A 15,549-nucleotide genomic window follows, 5' to 3' on the forward strand; every position below is an offset into this window, starting at 1 on the left:
CCAAGTACATGAATCCCATAGAAGCATTTGGGATTCCAGTACAAAAAAGTGACATAAAAGTCTTAGGAGTCTCTTAATTGTCACGGGTTGCGACCTGCTCTAGTTTACGGCTCATCCTGGTCATCAAAGCAGTTAGCCTATTTAAACCAACTTTGAACATTGACACCTCAGTGGACAGTAGCTGAACTTGTTCTTTCAGCTTATCAACTTGTAGTCTACACCCATTCTCACATACAACTGCCCCTTCTCCACCTCTCCCCAAAATCTACTGCATCCATTGATTAGATTCCTTAACGCTATTCTCAATTTGAGAAATCCTTGCAATGAGAGTTCCAGGGAATTCTGCCATGCCCTGCGCTATTACTGCAGCACCATCTGAATGGATTTCTCCCCACAAAGACCCCAAATATCATGTGTTCATGGCACATGCATCCTTATTATTCTCGTACATGGCTTGAATGGACTTTAAAAGATTGTAATGACTTGAATGCTCAGTTGCATGGGTTGAAGCTCTCCCCCTTGTAAGTCGTTTCATTATATTAGCAATGCGACGTTCGCGGCTAGACTTAAAACGCTTTGAAGGCAACTTGGGACCGTGATTTGCTCCATGGGTTGAAGTCTCGGCCCTTGCCAAAACTTGATTTATCACATGAAGGCTATCTGGCTCAGGAAAAGATGACAACACAATGTCAGAAATTGCAGAGCCCTCCAACCTAGCAGCTCGCTTCATTGCCCGAAGGCTTTGTCGCCCATGGAAACCCGACTCCCCAAGATTTGGAACAACGGTAGAAGCCATTTCTGGAGCTGCATCCATAACAAAATACAAAAACCTTTTCAGGTATGTATTGGCTCAATTGTATAATTGGATCACACAGATTCCATAGAACAAACATGAGCAGAAATGAATTGCCATAGGAGGTAGATACCCAAAGATTGTAGCCCATCTCCTCTCAGCAAAGAATTTGGAATCAAGTTGGATGGATTGAGATATTTGTGAATGAGCTCGTGCCAAGCACTCGTGCAAATATTTTCCGATTCAAAGGTGGTAAGTTGCTTAGAGTGACCAAGGATATGGTGGTAGGAAGTAGAAATCATAGGACATGTTAAAAGGAGAAATCGACATGGAAGGCACATGGCCCTAGCGTCTATTTCAAAAATCAAATCCCCCTAACCTCCCCTTGCCATGCATTAGCCTCCTCTAACGAACCCTAAATCTAAGACCTTAGTCCTATGACTTCTACTTCCTACAATCTTACTGTCTGCTCATGAAGGTGCTCCTGGGAAAGATACAATTAACTTTGGAGCTTTCATATCCAACCACATCATGGACTTATTTCACTTCTGTCCACCATTATATTTTGCTCTGTGTGTGTGTGTGTGTAGCCCCATCTATCATCCAATCGCCTCATCTCTCGAGCTTAGTTCTCATGGCTATAAAGCACATGACGTGAAACACACTTAATCCTTTACTCTCCTTGAGAAGCAAGACTAACTTCTGAAAGAGGTTAGATTAGATCACTTAGGGAAGAGGATGCTGGCTTATCTCTAGACATACTGCCAGCTCGATGCTCCTAAGAAAATACAAATACCTTTAATGATTACTGATCCAAACACATCATGGCCTTGTCTTATTTCACTTCTGCCTACCATTATATTTCTCGTCCCCTCTCTCTCTCTCTCTCTCTCTCTCTCTCTCAATGTAGCCCCACCTATCATCCAATCGCCTCACGTCTCAAGCTTAGTTCTCATGGCTATAGTCCACATGACATGAAACATATTTGATGCTTTACTCTCATGAGAAGCAAGGCTAGAGATCAACTCTAAAGATCACATGGCTAACCCAAATATCTTCGCTGATTCTCGTGTGATGAGATAGGCATCTTTTAACATGCCTCAATCGAAGAAGAGCGCTTTCTTTGCCTAGTGAGGACTATCGGCGTTTTATGTCCACTTGATTTAGTTGCATGGCTGCCCGGTTTGAGGTCTCAACCTGTAAGGGTGGAACAATTGTCCATGAGGAACTCCTTGTATCGGATTCTCACTGCAGGACAAGAGGTTTGCCCTTCTCTTAACTCTAGGAATAACTCTGACCCAAGGTCCGTGAAGGAATGTGTGAATCGCTTAGACAATTTTGGTAGTTTCACAAGTTCTTCCTCAATCGCCTCTTTTTTGCGATGGTGTGGGGACACGAAGGCCCTGTGGGATGGCAAACGCATCCATCAGCACATCATCATAAGTGGACTTGATGAAAACAAGGTTTTAGTAAACCTGCTTGTACAGATGTATGGCAACTGTGGAGCTCTACAGGATGCACGTCACTTGTTTGCCAAATTGTACGAACGCGATCAGTTTTCTTGGAATTTCATGATTCTTGGGTATGGACGACATGGGTTTATGACAGAGGCCTTGGACCTCTTGGACGAGATGGACTCCGACGGAGTCAGACCAGACAAGTTTATATTTGCCAGCACTCTTTCTGCTTGTGCTGGCATATCTGCCCTTGCTGCAGGTAAGACGCTACATGCTCTTATTATGGCACATGGATTTGAGTCAGATGTTGTCTTGGGCAATGCCATTGTAAACATGTATGGAAAGTGTGGCAGTTTGGAAGATGCGAAAACAGTGTTTGACAAGATGCCTAAGCGGAGTGAGGCCTCATGGAATGCCATAATTTCAGGGTATGGCCAACATGGACAAGGCCAGGATGCCATTGAATTCTTTGACCGAATGCAAAAGGAAGGGGTGATGCCAAACACCGTCACCTTTGTCAGCATCATTTCTGCATGTGCCAGCCAGGCATCCTTAGCAGAGGGCAAGAGAATGCATGCACGTCTGGTAGGCAGTGGATATGAGTTGCATCTTGTTTTAGGGAACTCACTTGTGAACATGTATGGGAAGTGTGGCAGCCTTGAAGAAGCAAGAGGGCTGCTTGACAATTTGCCCCAGCGGAGCACGGTCTCGTGGAACGCTATGATTACATCATATGCTCAACATGGCCAGGGTAGGGAGGCCTTTCAGCTTTTTCACAACATGCTTTTGCAAGGTGCAATTCCAAGCAAAATTACATTTCTTGGTATTCTGCCTGCATTTGACAGCTACACAAATATAATGGAATGCAAGCAGCTGCATGCCCGCATCATGGGAAGTGGTTTAGAGTTGGATATTGCAGTACAAAGCTGCCTTATCACTATGTATGGCAGGTGTGGTTGCCTTGATGATGCACAAAAGATATTTCATCTAATGCATGAGTACGATGCCTTTTCTTGGAATGCCCTGATCTCAGAATACAGCTCAGAATACAGCCAGCGAGATAATGGCAAAGCTGCCATCCAATTCTTTCACCAAATGCAGCAGGAAGGTGTAGTACCAGATAAGGTTACCTTTCTGAGCATTCTTTCAGGGTGTTCTAGCCAAGCATCCCTAACTGAAGGCAAGCATATCCATGCTCGCATTGTAGGCAGCAGAGTTGAGTCAGATATTGTTCTGGGAAGTGCCCTTGTGAACATGTATGGAAAGTGTGGCAGTCTGCAGGATGCCCAGATGGTGTTTTCTGAAATGCCTGAACGAAACAGGTATACATGGACTGCTATGATTGCAGCCTATTCCCAGCATGGGCAGGGTAATGATGCCATGCTGTGCTTTGAGCAAATGCAGTGGGAAGGGATAATGCCAAACAAGATATCGTTTCTATGCATGCTTTCTGCATGTGCCAATCAGGCAACCCTCACAGATGGCAAGCTCGTGCATGCCTGTGTTGTGAGCAGTGGATTTGACTCTGATGTTATGGTGGGTAATGCCCTTGTCTCCTTGTATGCCAAGTGTGGTAGCCTTGCGGATGCAAGGAAAACATTTAACATAATGCCTGAACGGAATCTTGTCTCGTGGACTGCCATCATTGTAGCCTATGCTCAGCATGGACAGGGCAATGATGCCCTTCTCCTGTTTGACGAAATGCAGCAGGAAGGTGTGATGCCAGACAAGGTTACTTACGTTGGAATTCTTTCTGCTTGTAGCCATGCTGGTCTTGTGGATGAGGGTTCGCGTGTTTTTCTTTCTATGACCCAACTTCATGGCATAACATCCACACAGGATCATTATAATTGCATGATTGATCTATTCGCGAGGGCAGGGCGTTTGGATGAGGCCGAGGATCTCATGCATAAGATGCCTCTCCGACCTACTGCTGTTTCATGGTTGACATTGCTTGGTGCCTGCAGAAACCAGGTTGATATTGAGCGAGGAGAACGTGTTGCAAAGTGGGTGTCCGATTTGGGTTTGGAGGATCCTTCACTACTTGTTACCCTCTCAAACTTGTACATGGCCGCTGGCAGGATGCTTGACGCAGCACATGCGATAAATGAGATATGGGTAAAACAACAGCAACTAGGCATCAACTCAACTGAGGGGAATGGTTGGCTGCATGCTTTGGCCTGTCATCAAGAACAATTGAAGGAGGAACTTTATGCGTAAACGTTAATTGGACACATTGAGTAGGCAACAGAGGGCAAGGTTTGCAGTTTCATAAACTCCTGCTGCAAGGGCTGAGGTAAAATAAAAGCTTTGTCATCAGCGTAAGCTATCTGCAGATTTCCTTTTTACCAGCACAGTGGTGGCTCGTGCAATTAAGTTAACGCTCAACAGCTACTCTGCAAGCAGTTTTGTCTTCAAGGGCAGGTCCCAGAAAAGTGAAAAAGTCTACCGTCACAGTGAGGTGATCATTATTTTCCTTTTTTTCAGCATGCTGTAATTTCTTTTAGTAAGTTAATGTGGCACATGCTGAGACTAGAGTGACCAGATTCATCTCCAAGATAGATCACGTGTGGTGAGATTCTTTGGTGGTCTCTGTTATTTTCATGGTTGTCTTACCATTGTGGTCCTGTCCGGGTCTGTGACAGGACTCTAAACATCAACAGAAGGTGGACAGCCTTCAGGTCCATGCAGTCCATCTTGCTATTTGACCAATATGGCAGAATTTCCAAATTGATCCATCGGCAGTTGAGAATGTATGTGCTTTTGCTGCTAGCACAACACCTCAGCAGAAGGGACGTTTCCATGGAGCATTTTCAAGTAAGCACCAAGGTATGCCTAAACTTACAGGATTGGTGGTGTTGCAGTAGTGGTTATAAAGCAACTAAGCTTAAGGGTACGGTGCTTGAATTCCTTAACAGTTGATTACACTGAAGAGGATGGCTTTTGTATGAACTAGAAGATTTGGAGAAGTAGGCGGGAAGACACGAAAAAAATGTCTAGTAACCAAGAATTTTCAAGTATGCTTGTCATTTCATGTACAGTTATGTCAAAGGAATTTCAATTGATTCAAGATCATACAGCAGGAATTTGTTTGTTTAGGTAGATATGTGCTTGCACCCCCTACATACTTTCTTGCAGCTTGAGTTCCTACTTTTTGGATTTTACCAGGAAGGTCAACACTTGCATGATTAAGTTCATCAATATTTCAGGCCTTGGGCTGCAGAATATAGGGCAAGCGATACTTCAACTCCTAAGTTATGAAGGGCAAAGCAATCAATCAGAGGACTAGAAGCAACGAAGTACCCTGCATCGAAATGATGCGTATAACTAGACGACCACCATGTAGCCCATATCTATGTGTGAGCCTCTCCTCATCAGGGCATAGGCAAGCAGCCAATGAGCCAAAGAGCAGGGGCATGGTAGGCCAATCAGGCAACCTTATACCCTTGGTATGGCTGTCCATACAGCGTAGGAGCAGCCTTGGTTTGCCATGCAAGTGAAGGGGCTGTAAATGCTGCCAAAGCCACATAGGGTCAGAGCAAAAAGTGCAAGGTCGATGTTTTTGATCAAAAGTCAGCATGCTGACTTTTTTTGGTTGATGTCAAGGGGACATTAGGGGAAAAAGTCACCAAATGGTGAGTCTAGAGGGATGCGGATTCTTTTGCTCTCTCTGAGAGTAGCTCATCTGTAAAAAGTTGTCGATATTTGCAAGCCTGTAACTTCTGATTACCAAACTCAAGTATGGGCTTGTACAACATCAATTCACATGGCAAGACCTGGTCTAATGCTGTAGTAGTTTGCCATAAAAACAGTAATAATGAATTCTTGTCATATTAAAATGCGTTACAAAGATGTGCATAATTTTACCTCACAGCTGCCATGAAACCAAACATTAAACAGCATTAACTTATTGACACTTGAACATATTTATATCAACTCAAGACTAAAGAGTTGCTTACTACACGTAAGTATACTATAGGTTTATCAAACAAGTTGTATTTGGGTTTAGTCCTTAACCTTTTCCATGCTTGAAGTTGACCTTTTTGGTAGAGTTTTGACCATTGACCAGCCACCTTGTCATTGGTGTTGAAAGAGAGAGAGAGAGAGAGAGAGAGAGAGATCCTACAAATAGATGTAGCAATTGAGCTATCCTTTTGGCTTACCACTTGTGCAGCCTTGAGATCTTTGTGATGAAGATCTCTAGAATCATCTATTTGCAAAATTTGTAATAAATTTGGTAGGAATTTCTATTGTCTGACTTTATGATGGATGCTCTTTATGATGGATACTCTCTATGATGGATGCTCTCTTTTAATTTTAAGTTATGCTTAGTGGGCATGCATAGATTTTAGTTCTCGAGTTCCATGCATGTCACATGGCTATGCTTATTTTATTACCTCATGCGTGTTGCAATGGTTTTATCAACTAGTCACTTACAACTCCTTGTTTTTGTTTGCCAATTTCATGAGAAGGTATTGACTTTAGGTGCAATGCGTTTCGATAGGGTCATAAACTTTATAAGCTTTACATTTGTACCTTCCTTTACAATTTCATGACCGTCATTTATCCTTGACTTAGGCATGCAGGTTTCCTACATTACATTGGCCTTCTTTTGGGTATTTGGTATATTCGTTTGTATATCTAAGTTGATAAGTTTGAATCAACCTTATCAAAACCCATGTTGGAATCAAAGGATTTCAAATTATGGTGTTCAAGCACAAGATTTGTGATTTTTGAATTGTCTTCTTAGCAACATCAAAATGTATGCTTTTTGGACTTGAAATGTATTGCATCTTAATGCATAGTTGTTTTATGGTGTTCTTAAACTATATTTCCTCATGGATGGGAATCAAATACACTAATGAAATTCCCATTCAACACTACCATTATATTGGAACCAAGTGTGCACAATGCCACACCAAAATATGGGGGTTATGGACTTGTAAAATCTAATGTGTATTAGTCTCATGGTATTCAAGCACAAGATTTGTGACTTCCAAGTTCAATAATGAAATTCATACTAAAATCAAGTGCCAAGGCCACACCAAAAGTACTGGTCAAGGACTTGAAAAATCTACTAGTGTTAACATGCAATAGTTCCATGGTGTTCAATCAAAAGATACATGGCCTTTGAATTGTCTACTTGGCAACACTAAAAGGGACTGAGGTTCATCAATCAAGAATCTGTGGCAATGATAAATGTCAACGGCTATTTAGGGAGCAGGAAGGAGGTTGAGGCATGCAAGTTGTAGGCTGTCGTGGCTTCCATCCAAAAGGACATTACCAGGCTAGTTGGAAGTAAAAGGGAATCACTAAGGGAAAGGCATGTAAGGGTATGTCTTGTGCTAATGTATTTGCTGCATTAAACCAATGGCTTCATCATCTTGCACAAGTTTGATTCCCAAATAATAAAATGAAGAAGTCCCAAATCCAACATATCAAATGTCCATTGTAATTCAGCCTTAAATTTGCAATTTTTGTAGCATTTGTCCTCGGAGAATAATCAGCAAATCCCTCCCTTCTTTCCTGACAAAGAGGGTGCTCTTGTGTGGACTATTTTGCATTCCTTGTTAGTAAAGAAGGCATCAATCTTGGCATAGCAAGCCCTAGGAGCTTGTTTCAAGCCAATACAGTTTCTTCAATTTGCATTCCTTTGCTTCCATGCTAGGCATTACAATACCAAAGGACTGAGTAACGTAAAATTCTTCCTGAATTCCCATAGAATGCAATTTTTATGTCTACCTAATGAATATACCATCCATAAAATGCAGCCAATGCAACCACACACCTGATTGTGGTTAAACGAGAATTAGGAGAAAATGCCTCATCATAATCTATGCCTTTCTTCTGAGCATAGCCTTTTACAATGAGACGGGGGCTTTGGACCTGTCCATGGAACTTCCGACTTACGTTTGACCTTTGTATACCCATTTCGTTCCAATTGGTTTCTTGCCGACAAGCAAATCCACTATCTCCCAAGTGTGGTTTTTGCTGAATGGAGTTGAACTCCGTTTGCATGGCCTGCATCCAATGCACATTGCCAGTTGCATCCTCAAAACAGTCAGGCTTAGTCGACTCAAGTATCTTGTTGACCAAAGCTTATTCACAACAGTGGGCATCCTCAACATTTCTAGTGCCACTCTGTGTATGACTTGGAAGAGGAGTTGTCCTCAAGAGTGCAAAGCGGCCAATGATGTGGGACTGTCCTGCAGTTGTACTTTCTTGTGCCACTGCTTGCTCAATATTGTGATGAATGATAGTATCAGCTACTAAGGCATCAACCACTATAGAATCCTGCTGCAGATTTCGATTTTACGAGTGCCTATCCACTACAGCATCAAAAGAAATGGGCAGCAGCCCATCATTAGCATAGAAAAGAACCTTGATATTTGTAAAAAACAGCAAGGGTCAGATCTGCATTTTCTTCAAAAATAATATCCCGAAAAAGTAAAGACCTTCTTGGGCACAGGATTATAAATTTTGTAACCCTTGCTTTCACCACTGTAGCCAATAAAAATGCACTTTTTTGCCTTATCACTCACCAAGCTTGCCACGTAATTGTTGAGGCACATGTGCTTATGCTACACAACCGAATGTACAGAAGTGATCGGCATCAGGCTTACAATCATATCATGCTTGTAAAGGTGGGGTAAAGGTGACATAACCTGAAGTGCCTTTGTGGGACGGCTGTTCAAAATGTGATTGGAGCACATAGTTGTTATCATACAAAAGTTATGTGGTAGCCCTTTTGCCTTCAACATGCATCTCCACATCTCCACGAGCAACCGATTTTTTCATTCAGCCACTCCATTATGCTTTGGAGTGTATCGGACTTTACACTAATGCTTAATGCCTTTTTTAGCCAAAAACCTCTCGTCCTCCATCAATTGCCAATAGCTACTTGTTCCAGGGGTGAGTTTCCTTTCAAAATCTAAAATCTTGTGAAAAGATGAGTTCACCTTCTCGATCTTGTTTTTGCATTGCTCTGACGTGCGCTCAACATGCTGCTCCTTCACGATCGTTGACACAACCAACCATTTGTCCTTGAGTCGAGCAAACAAACCACAATCTTGAGCCATCATATCGCTCTTCTTTTTGCTCTCTAATAGTGCCATCACCTCCCACTGCCTCCACCTCGATGTGTTTGCAATCTCCTCTTGCATTTTCTTCTTCTTCCCATTGCCAAGGGTAGCCACATCCTCACTATCTACGGTGTTCAAGAATGATGTCTCCATTGTGGCTTTTTGGTTGATGCTCAACTTCTACCTCTTCTTAGGACATGTGGGTTCTTTTCTTCCTCGACCTGCAACATCCATCATTTTGCGATTTGCAGCCTCCTTCCCACTACCTGCAACATCCATCTTTTTGCTCTCTAATAGTGCCATCACCTCCCACTGCCTCCACCTCAATGTGTTTGTAATATCCTCTTGCATTTTCTTCTTCTTCCCATTGCCAAGGGTAGCCACATCCTCACTATCTACGGTGTTGGAGAATGATGTCTCCATTGTGGCTTTTTGGTTGACGCTCAACTTCTGCCTCTTCTTAGGACCTATGGGTTCTTTTCTTCCTTGACCTGCAACATCCATCTTTTTGCGATTTGCAGCCTCCTTCCCACTACGTATAGATTCTTTTTTCACTGCTCGCATGGATGAGTCCTCCTCGATCACCTATGTTTGTGATTTACGCTTTGTTGGGTGTCCAACGGTGTGATCTCTCCTTCGTCACCTAGCAAGCCATTGAGCGGTGTGATTTCTCCTTCGTCGCCTAGCAGGCTATTGTCATAGCTCCCTTGCATATCCTCATACTCACCGTATGAACCCTCTAGAACCTCCCAGTTTTTTGCCAAGAAAGGTTTAGATCCATTTTACAAGAGCGACGGAGAAAAGTTGGATGAACTCTACGAAGAAAGATTGAGAGGGGTGGAATGAGAAGAGAGATGAGAAGCAAGGCAATGAGAGGAGAAGGATGAAAATAGCAAAGAGATGGAGGAAAGCATTGAGATGGCATGATGGAGTGCACTATGGGCAGCGACTACCATTGGCAACCGATTGTGAACCGGATGCATCCTCTTCAAGAAACGCTTCGAATAGCTTGGAGGGTGAAATGGAGGGTGTATCGAGGTTTGGAGGGCTACTTTTGGCACCTCCATTGGCAGCGATTCAAGACCTTTGCATCCATTCATGGCAGTGAACAGAGGTTGAAGATCCAACTCATTCTCCCATGTGGTCAGGCATTGAAACCGCCATACAGCCAAGAAGCATCTGTGCGGCCATGCATGTGGCCGTGCTCTTACAACCCCAAATATAGTCGGCCAAACTAGGGGAAGCTTCCACAAGCAAGACTCACCAATCTGAGCCAAGCACTCGAGCCACTAAGTACCCAAGTCCGGTGATGGTGCAAGCATGGGAAACTTTCCGTGACATGAAAGTTAGTCTGACAATAGCCGAGTTTTTAAAGATTGCCCCATATTGCAGACAATTTTTCCTGCAATAGATCTAAGCCGAGGAGAAACCAAAGACGTAGATTTCATGTTAGCCATTCATACTTTCTAGTTACCAATGTAAAAATGAAAAAGCAAACTATATCTGGTGTGATCTTGGATGGCAGCTTTGGAGTCAATAAGCCATAGTTCATCGGCGATAAAGTTCAAACACTTAAAGCTTTCTCCATTCTGGGACCGAATGGCACATTAATGCTCACTCAAACCCAAAGATATGCTTCAAGATGTTGTGATTACCATTGGTCGAATTCCTTTAACAATAAGTTCTTTGGTTACTCCGATGGAAGGAAATGCCTATCTATTGTTGGGTAGACGGTGGCTGAAGAGTGATGATATGATAGACCGTTTGGCCGAAGCGAAGTATTTCACTAAGATTGATTTGCGTACGGGTTATCACCAAATCCGTTATTCCATTGACCAGAGTGACTGGTAATTTTCTATTGTTGTGGTACCAAAGAAAACAGCAAGCTTCGAGTGCTTGCCAATACCAATGCATAGTCACTCTCCCTATCACACACTGCACATCTGTAATCCTCACAGATGACGATATATTCCAGCTTGATTTTTCTCAAAAGAGAGTACATTCTGCTTTTTTTGCTTCTACATCTACCTCTACTATGCAAGCCGCAGAGTTATGGCATGCCAAGTTTGGCATGTGAATTAAGATAGCCTTTTAAAATTGCAGAAATCACACATGGTTGATGCCTTACCTCGTTTGGAGGTCCCTCCCAAGCCAATCTATGAGAGATGTATCTTAGGGAAAATGCATAGATTTTCTTTTCCAACACCGGTGCACTTCGAGTTGCAAGAAAATTGCAGGTCGTACACGATGATGTTTGGGGACCCTTGTGGACACTTCTTTTGCAGGCCATCTATATTTTGTTACCTTTATAGATGACTTCACAAGGTTTACCTAGGTGTCTGCTTTACGGTAAAAGTCTGAAGTCTTCACACTGTGTTTAAGAACTTTGTCACCTTGGTCCAGAATCAACCTGACTGCAGGTAACAAAACTTCTGTTTAGATCAAGGGGAGGGAGTGCATGTCCAAGGCGTTGACAGAACAAGTTCTCCAATTGACTGAGAAGATCACCTTTGAGGTCTACTCCAAGGCATTAAATCTTTTTGGGTCTGACAGGTCAGTCAATCCAGGGCCAATAGTTGTCGACTCTGGTGCTGCTGATGAAGGTAGTCTTTCGCCTACACCTTAGTTGCCATAGTCTATCAATATGGCTCTGATATTTCTTTATAATTTCCATCAATAATGCATTGGTTCTCTATTTTCATAGTGATGCCCACTGCTCCAAAGGTTCAGCCTTCCATAGACATGTCTACAGATGACAAGTCACCCCTGCGTACTCAAGCAAGCGATGTGGATGTGAATCCTTTAGAGGACGATGGCAAGAAGCTAGACTCGTCCTCCTCAGGTGTGATTCGAAGGAAAGCACGTAGGTTGTCAGGAGGAAAGAACGAGACTGCTAAGAAACTTGTGGGTGCATTTGAGTTAGCTGAAGAGCGGAAAACCAAACGTTTTAACGAGGAGCAGCAGGCTTGAATGCGAGTTGAGGAAAGTTGAGCAAATTGTGAGCAGGCTCGTGAAGAATCACATATGAGGCTAGAGCGTGAGAAGATGGATGCTCAAAGAGAGATGACAGAAGGAGCGACCTCCGGAATTTGCAGGTCGCTGGATAATATAGCGGGGTCATTGCTCGCGTTAGCAGGTGGTTTGAAGAAGGATTGAAGTCGATAACCTCCCATGTTCAATTACTATTTTTTGGATTGCGTTGAGGATACTCTATGCTGAGTCTCTTCAAATCATGCTTCTAATTTTGAGCTCTTTTGAAGCTTATGTTCGAAATTATGAATTATTATAGATTATGGAAACACAGTGTAAATCTCAGTTTCATATATTGATTGGTTGATTTCCCTCTATGTCGCAACGTAGCCGAGTTGTTGTAACCCCTCCAATGGGCTGCCTTAAGTGGATTGGAGCTCATGTGCTATATTAGGTAGCCTACTATTGTGCGGACTCATGATAGTACTGCTGTTTGTGGTAGTTGATATGTTATGTATAGTGGAGCATGTCGCTCTAGTAGCTCTCGATTATTTTGAACTTTCTAATCCGAAATTTAGTTTCATTCCCTGGCATTACATTAGTTGGATTCTGTCATGTGGAATTTGATGTATTTGTGAGATACCTTGCTGGATATGTACACAAAATGTTGGAGTATGAGGATGCATTGTCGTCTCTTAAAAGTTGCCATATCATGTTTTGGTGACATGGATTGCCATGATCCTGGGTTATGCTGAGCAAGAAGAAATTCAGAAAGCTTTTATACTTCATGCGAAAATGCAAGAGCACATATGTCAGCCAATGCTGATTTCAAGCATGTTACTGATTTTGAAATCAGGCCTTCCCAATGCTGCTTCTGACTGCTATAACTGGACTGCTACAGTATGATGGACTGCTACTGATTTATGCATGCTGAACTTTTGTAAACTGTTGTATGACGAGTATTAGTATGTCTGGACTTTTCATGACCACTGATTGTGGAGGCAGATGTTGTTAGCAAAGTTCGAAGTTGTTCTAGAGTAAGAGCACGGAATGATAGATTTTGAGATCAGAAGAGTTCATATAAAAGAGTTAACTTGCCATGTGTATGACCAAGAAATGTTTGCAATACTTAAGAAATGGAATTTCTACTTTATGGGAGGGAATTTAATATCAAGTTGGAGCACATGATTTAATCAATTTAAAAGGTAGCTCAATTTTAAAACTTGGACATGACTCTTAGATTCTCTATTATGCAATCCAACTTATCACTCAAGATGGTGGGCTTGATTGTAGTCTTATGAGTTTGACATGAATATGAAGGGGGAATTCTTTCAGTACACATGCTTCTCCTTTCACAACACAATAGTCCCTGACATGCATAACTCAATAACGATACGGACCTGAATCATAGGCTTGATTCCCTGGATGCAGCATCCAGCATCAGATCCAAGGTTCCTGCTGAAAGGATGGGATACGTTGTAATGCCTTGATTCACCTTTATATGACTGGCCTCCAAACCCTTCATTTCTATTAGCTGAGCCCATACCATGGCCAGGCAGATCATGTGCACCACCATGCGCATGCCCACCTATGTTGTAATTGTAGTAGTTTCAGCATGCTTGCTGTTGGTATTGATGCTGCCAGAACTGAGACTCGTGCCATAAGAACTCTTCCCTGTGCACAGAGTGATGGATAGTCCAGAGGGTATGTTTTAACATGAGGTTCGTTGATTGCGGGTTATGTTTGGAAGTGAATAGAGTTGAGCTTGATATAACCTTTCATTGAATATTTTAGATGCCTAACTCTGTGTATTTGAAAGCATAAATGGGTGACGCTCACGTTATATGCTCCATCATACTGTGTATTCTTAAAAAGTTGGATGTACAAATTAGTCACTCATGTGCACAGGCGGTTTAGCTTGGGTTTGACAACTCCAATAGGCCCTGTTTCAATCCGAGGCGACCTCTACCTGTTCCACCGAGCTGGCACATGAGAAGGGCATGGGGGAAGGTTGACATGTAGTAGGTGATGGGAAAGAGAGGGCTGGAATGACCTGGCTGCCACATGGGCAGCAGAGAACAGTCCTTGGATTAATTTGTGGGCACCCACATGGGCCAGCAATTGGGGCTGACAATAAGCTCACATATAGGGCTGACATAAGCCCATCCATGAGCCCATATAGTGGCTTAATGGGCTGAGGAAGGACCTGCACATATGTGAGCAGCAAACAAAGGGGAACGGGGGATCTATAGGCGTGAGTTGTTGGCTTATTACTACTGCAGTGTAGCCTCAAAATGATTTAGACACCATGGTCTTAAAGTAAGTAGCTGATGGTAGAGAGCAGCAGCCCTGACAATGGCCAGAACTGACTCTCATAGAATGCATCTCCTTGTATTGCCATCAAACTGCCATGAGCTCCTTACTAGCCTTGTCTACTGGCTCCCATGGGTTTTCTCAAGTAGCTCTCCACTTCGGTTTGCCAATATTGCTGTGTTTTTCTCAATGTTATGTTGTTGTGAATGTTGGAAAGGAGGTGTACATGAAATCTAGAGTATGGAGGATGCATTGTGCATCTTTAAAAAGCTTCCATATCATGTTTTGGTGATGTGGACTGCCATGAGCAAGAAGAAAGTGAGAAGGCTTTGATACTTTATGCAGAAGTACAAGTCACCAGGTAGTGCAAGAGCATGATTGACGCCTGGCAATTGTTTGATGGCTTGTCCACAAGGGATGTTGTACGAGGGGTTCATTGATTGCAGGTTATGTCCACTACGCAGAGTGTGAACTTGTGTTTTATTTGTTTGAGAAAATGAGGCAGGAAGGCATTCTTACCCTCTTCTTAGCATCTTACCCTCTTCAAATCTCATGGACTTCAGTTAGAATGCTTACTGGTGTGTAAAGCTTGGTATGCGTTAGGAATGTTGCCTCATTCCTTGCAAATCATGGCTTTCCCTTTGCCGAAAGATCAATCTTCAAGCAAGATGAGCTAGACTTTCTCATTTGGACACCATTTAATCACCAGTTCTTTGCTTACAACATGCAAAGGTTGAAGGTTCAACGCTTCCTTGCCAAGCCCATATTTTGCATATCCTGTGATTAGTGCAGTCCATAAGACTACGTCTTTCCAAACCCTTTCTTGCAATCTCAGCGTTCATTTGTTGGCCCTTGTCTATGTCTCCTACGCTGCCAAAAGCTTTCATGTCGCAAACAAATGTGATTACATCCAAAGAGACACCTTGCAATTGCA

General features: G+C 42.8%; 1 protein-coding gene across 3 annotated transcripts; it reads left to right on the forward strand.

Annotated features, from left to right (window-relative positions):
- The first annotated feature begins 1,834 nt into the window (after window positions 1–1,834).
- On the forward strand, window positions 1,835–5,902 carry LOC147904043 (pentatricopeptide repeat-containing protein At5g27110-like). Of its 3 annotated transcripts, none has more exons than XM_087370173.1 (3): window positions 1,835–4,711; window positions 4,896–5,079; window positions 5,460–5,902. In XM_087370173.1, exon 1 carries the CDS (start codon window positions 2,014–2,016, stop codon window positions 4,468–4,470), a length of 2,457 nt encoding a protein of 818 aa, XP_087226299.1. In that variant the 5' UTR covers window positions 1,835–2,013; the 3' UTR covers window positions 4,471–4,711; window positions 4,896–5,079; window positions 5,460–5,902. The 3 variants fall into 3 exon arrangements, with proteins under 3 accessions (XP_087226299.1, XP_087226308.1, XP_087226317.1); XM_087370182.1 differs by lacking the exon at window positions 5,460–5,902 and adding an exon at window positions 5,169–5,375; XM_087370191.1 differs by lacking the exon at window positions 5,460–5,902 and having other exon boundaries at window positions 4,896–5,375.
- The last annotated feature ends 9,647 nt before the right edge of the window (window positions 5,903–15,549 follow it).

The sequence above is a fragment of the Dipteris shenzhenensis genome, chromosome 3 (assembly GCF_047967505.1).
Source record: "Dipteris shenzhenensis isolate YYH24624 ecotype China chromosome 3, Dip_SZ_1.0, whole genome shotgun sequence".
Taxonomy (NCBI): Eukaryota; Viridiplantae; Streptophyta; class Polypodiopsida; order Gleicheniales; family Dipteridaceae; genus Dipteris; species Dipteris shenzhenensis.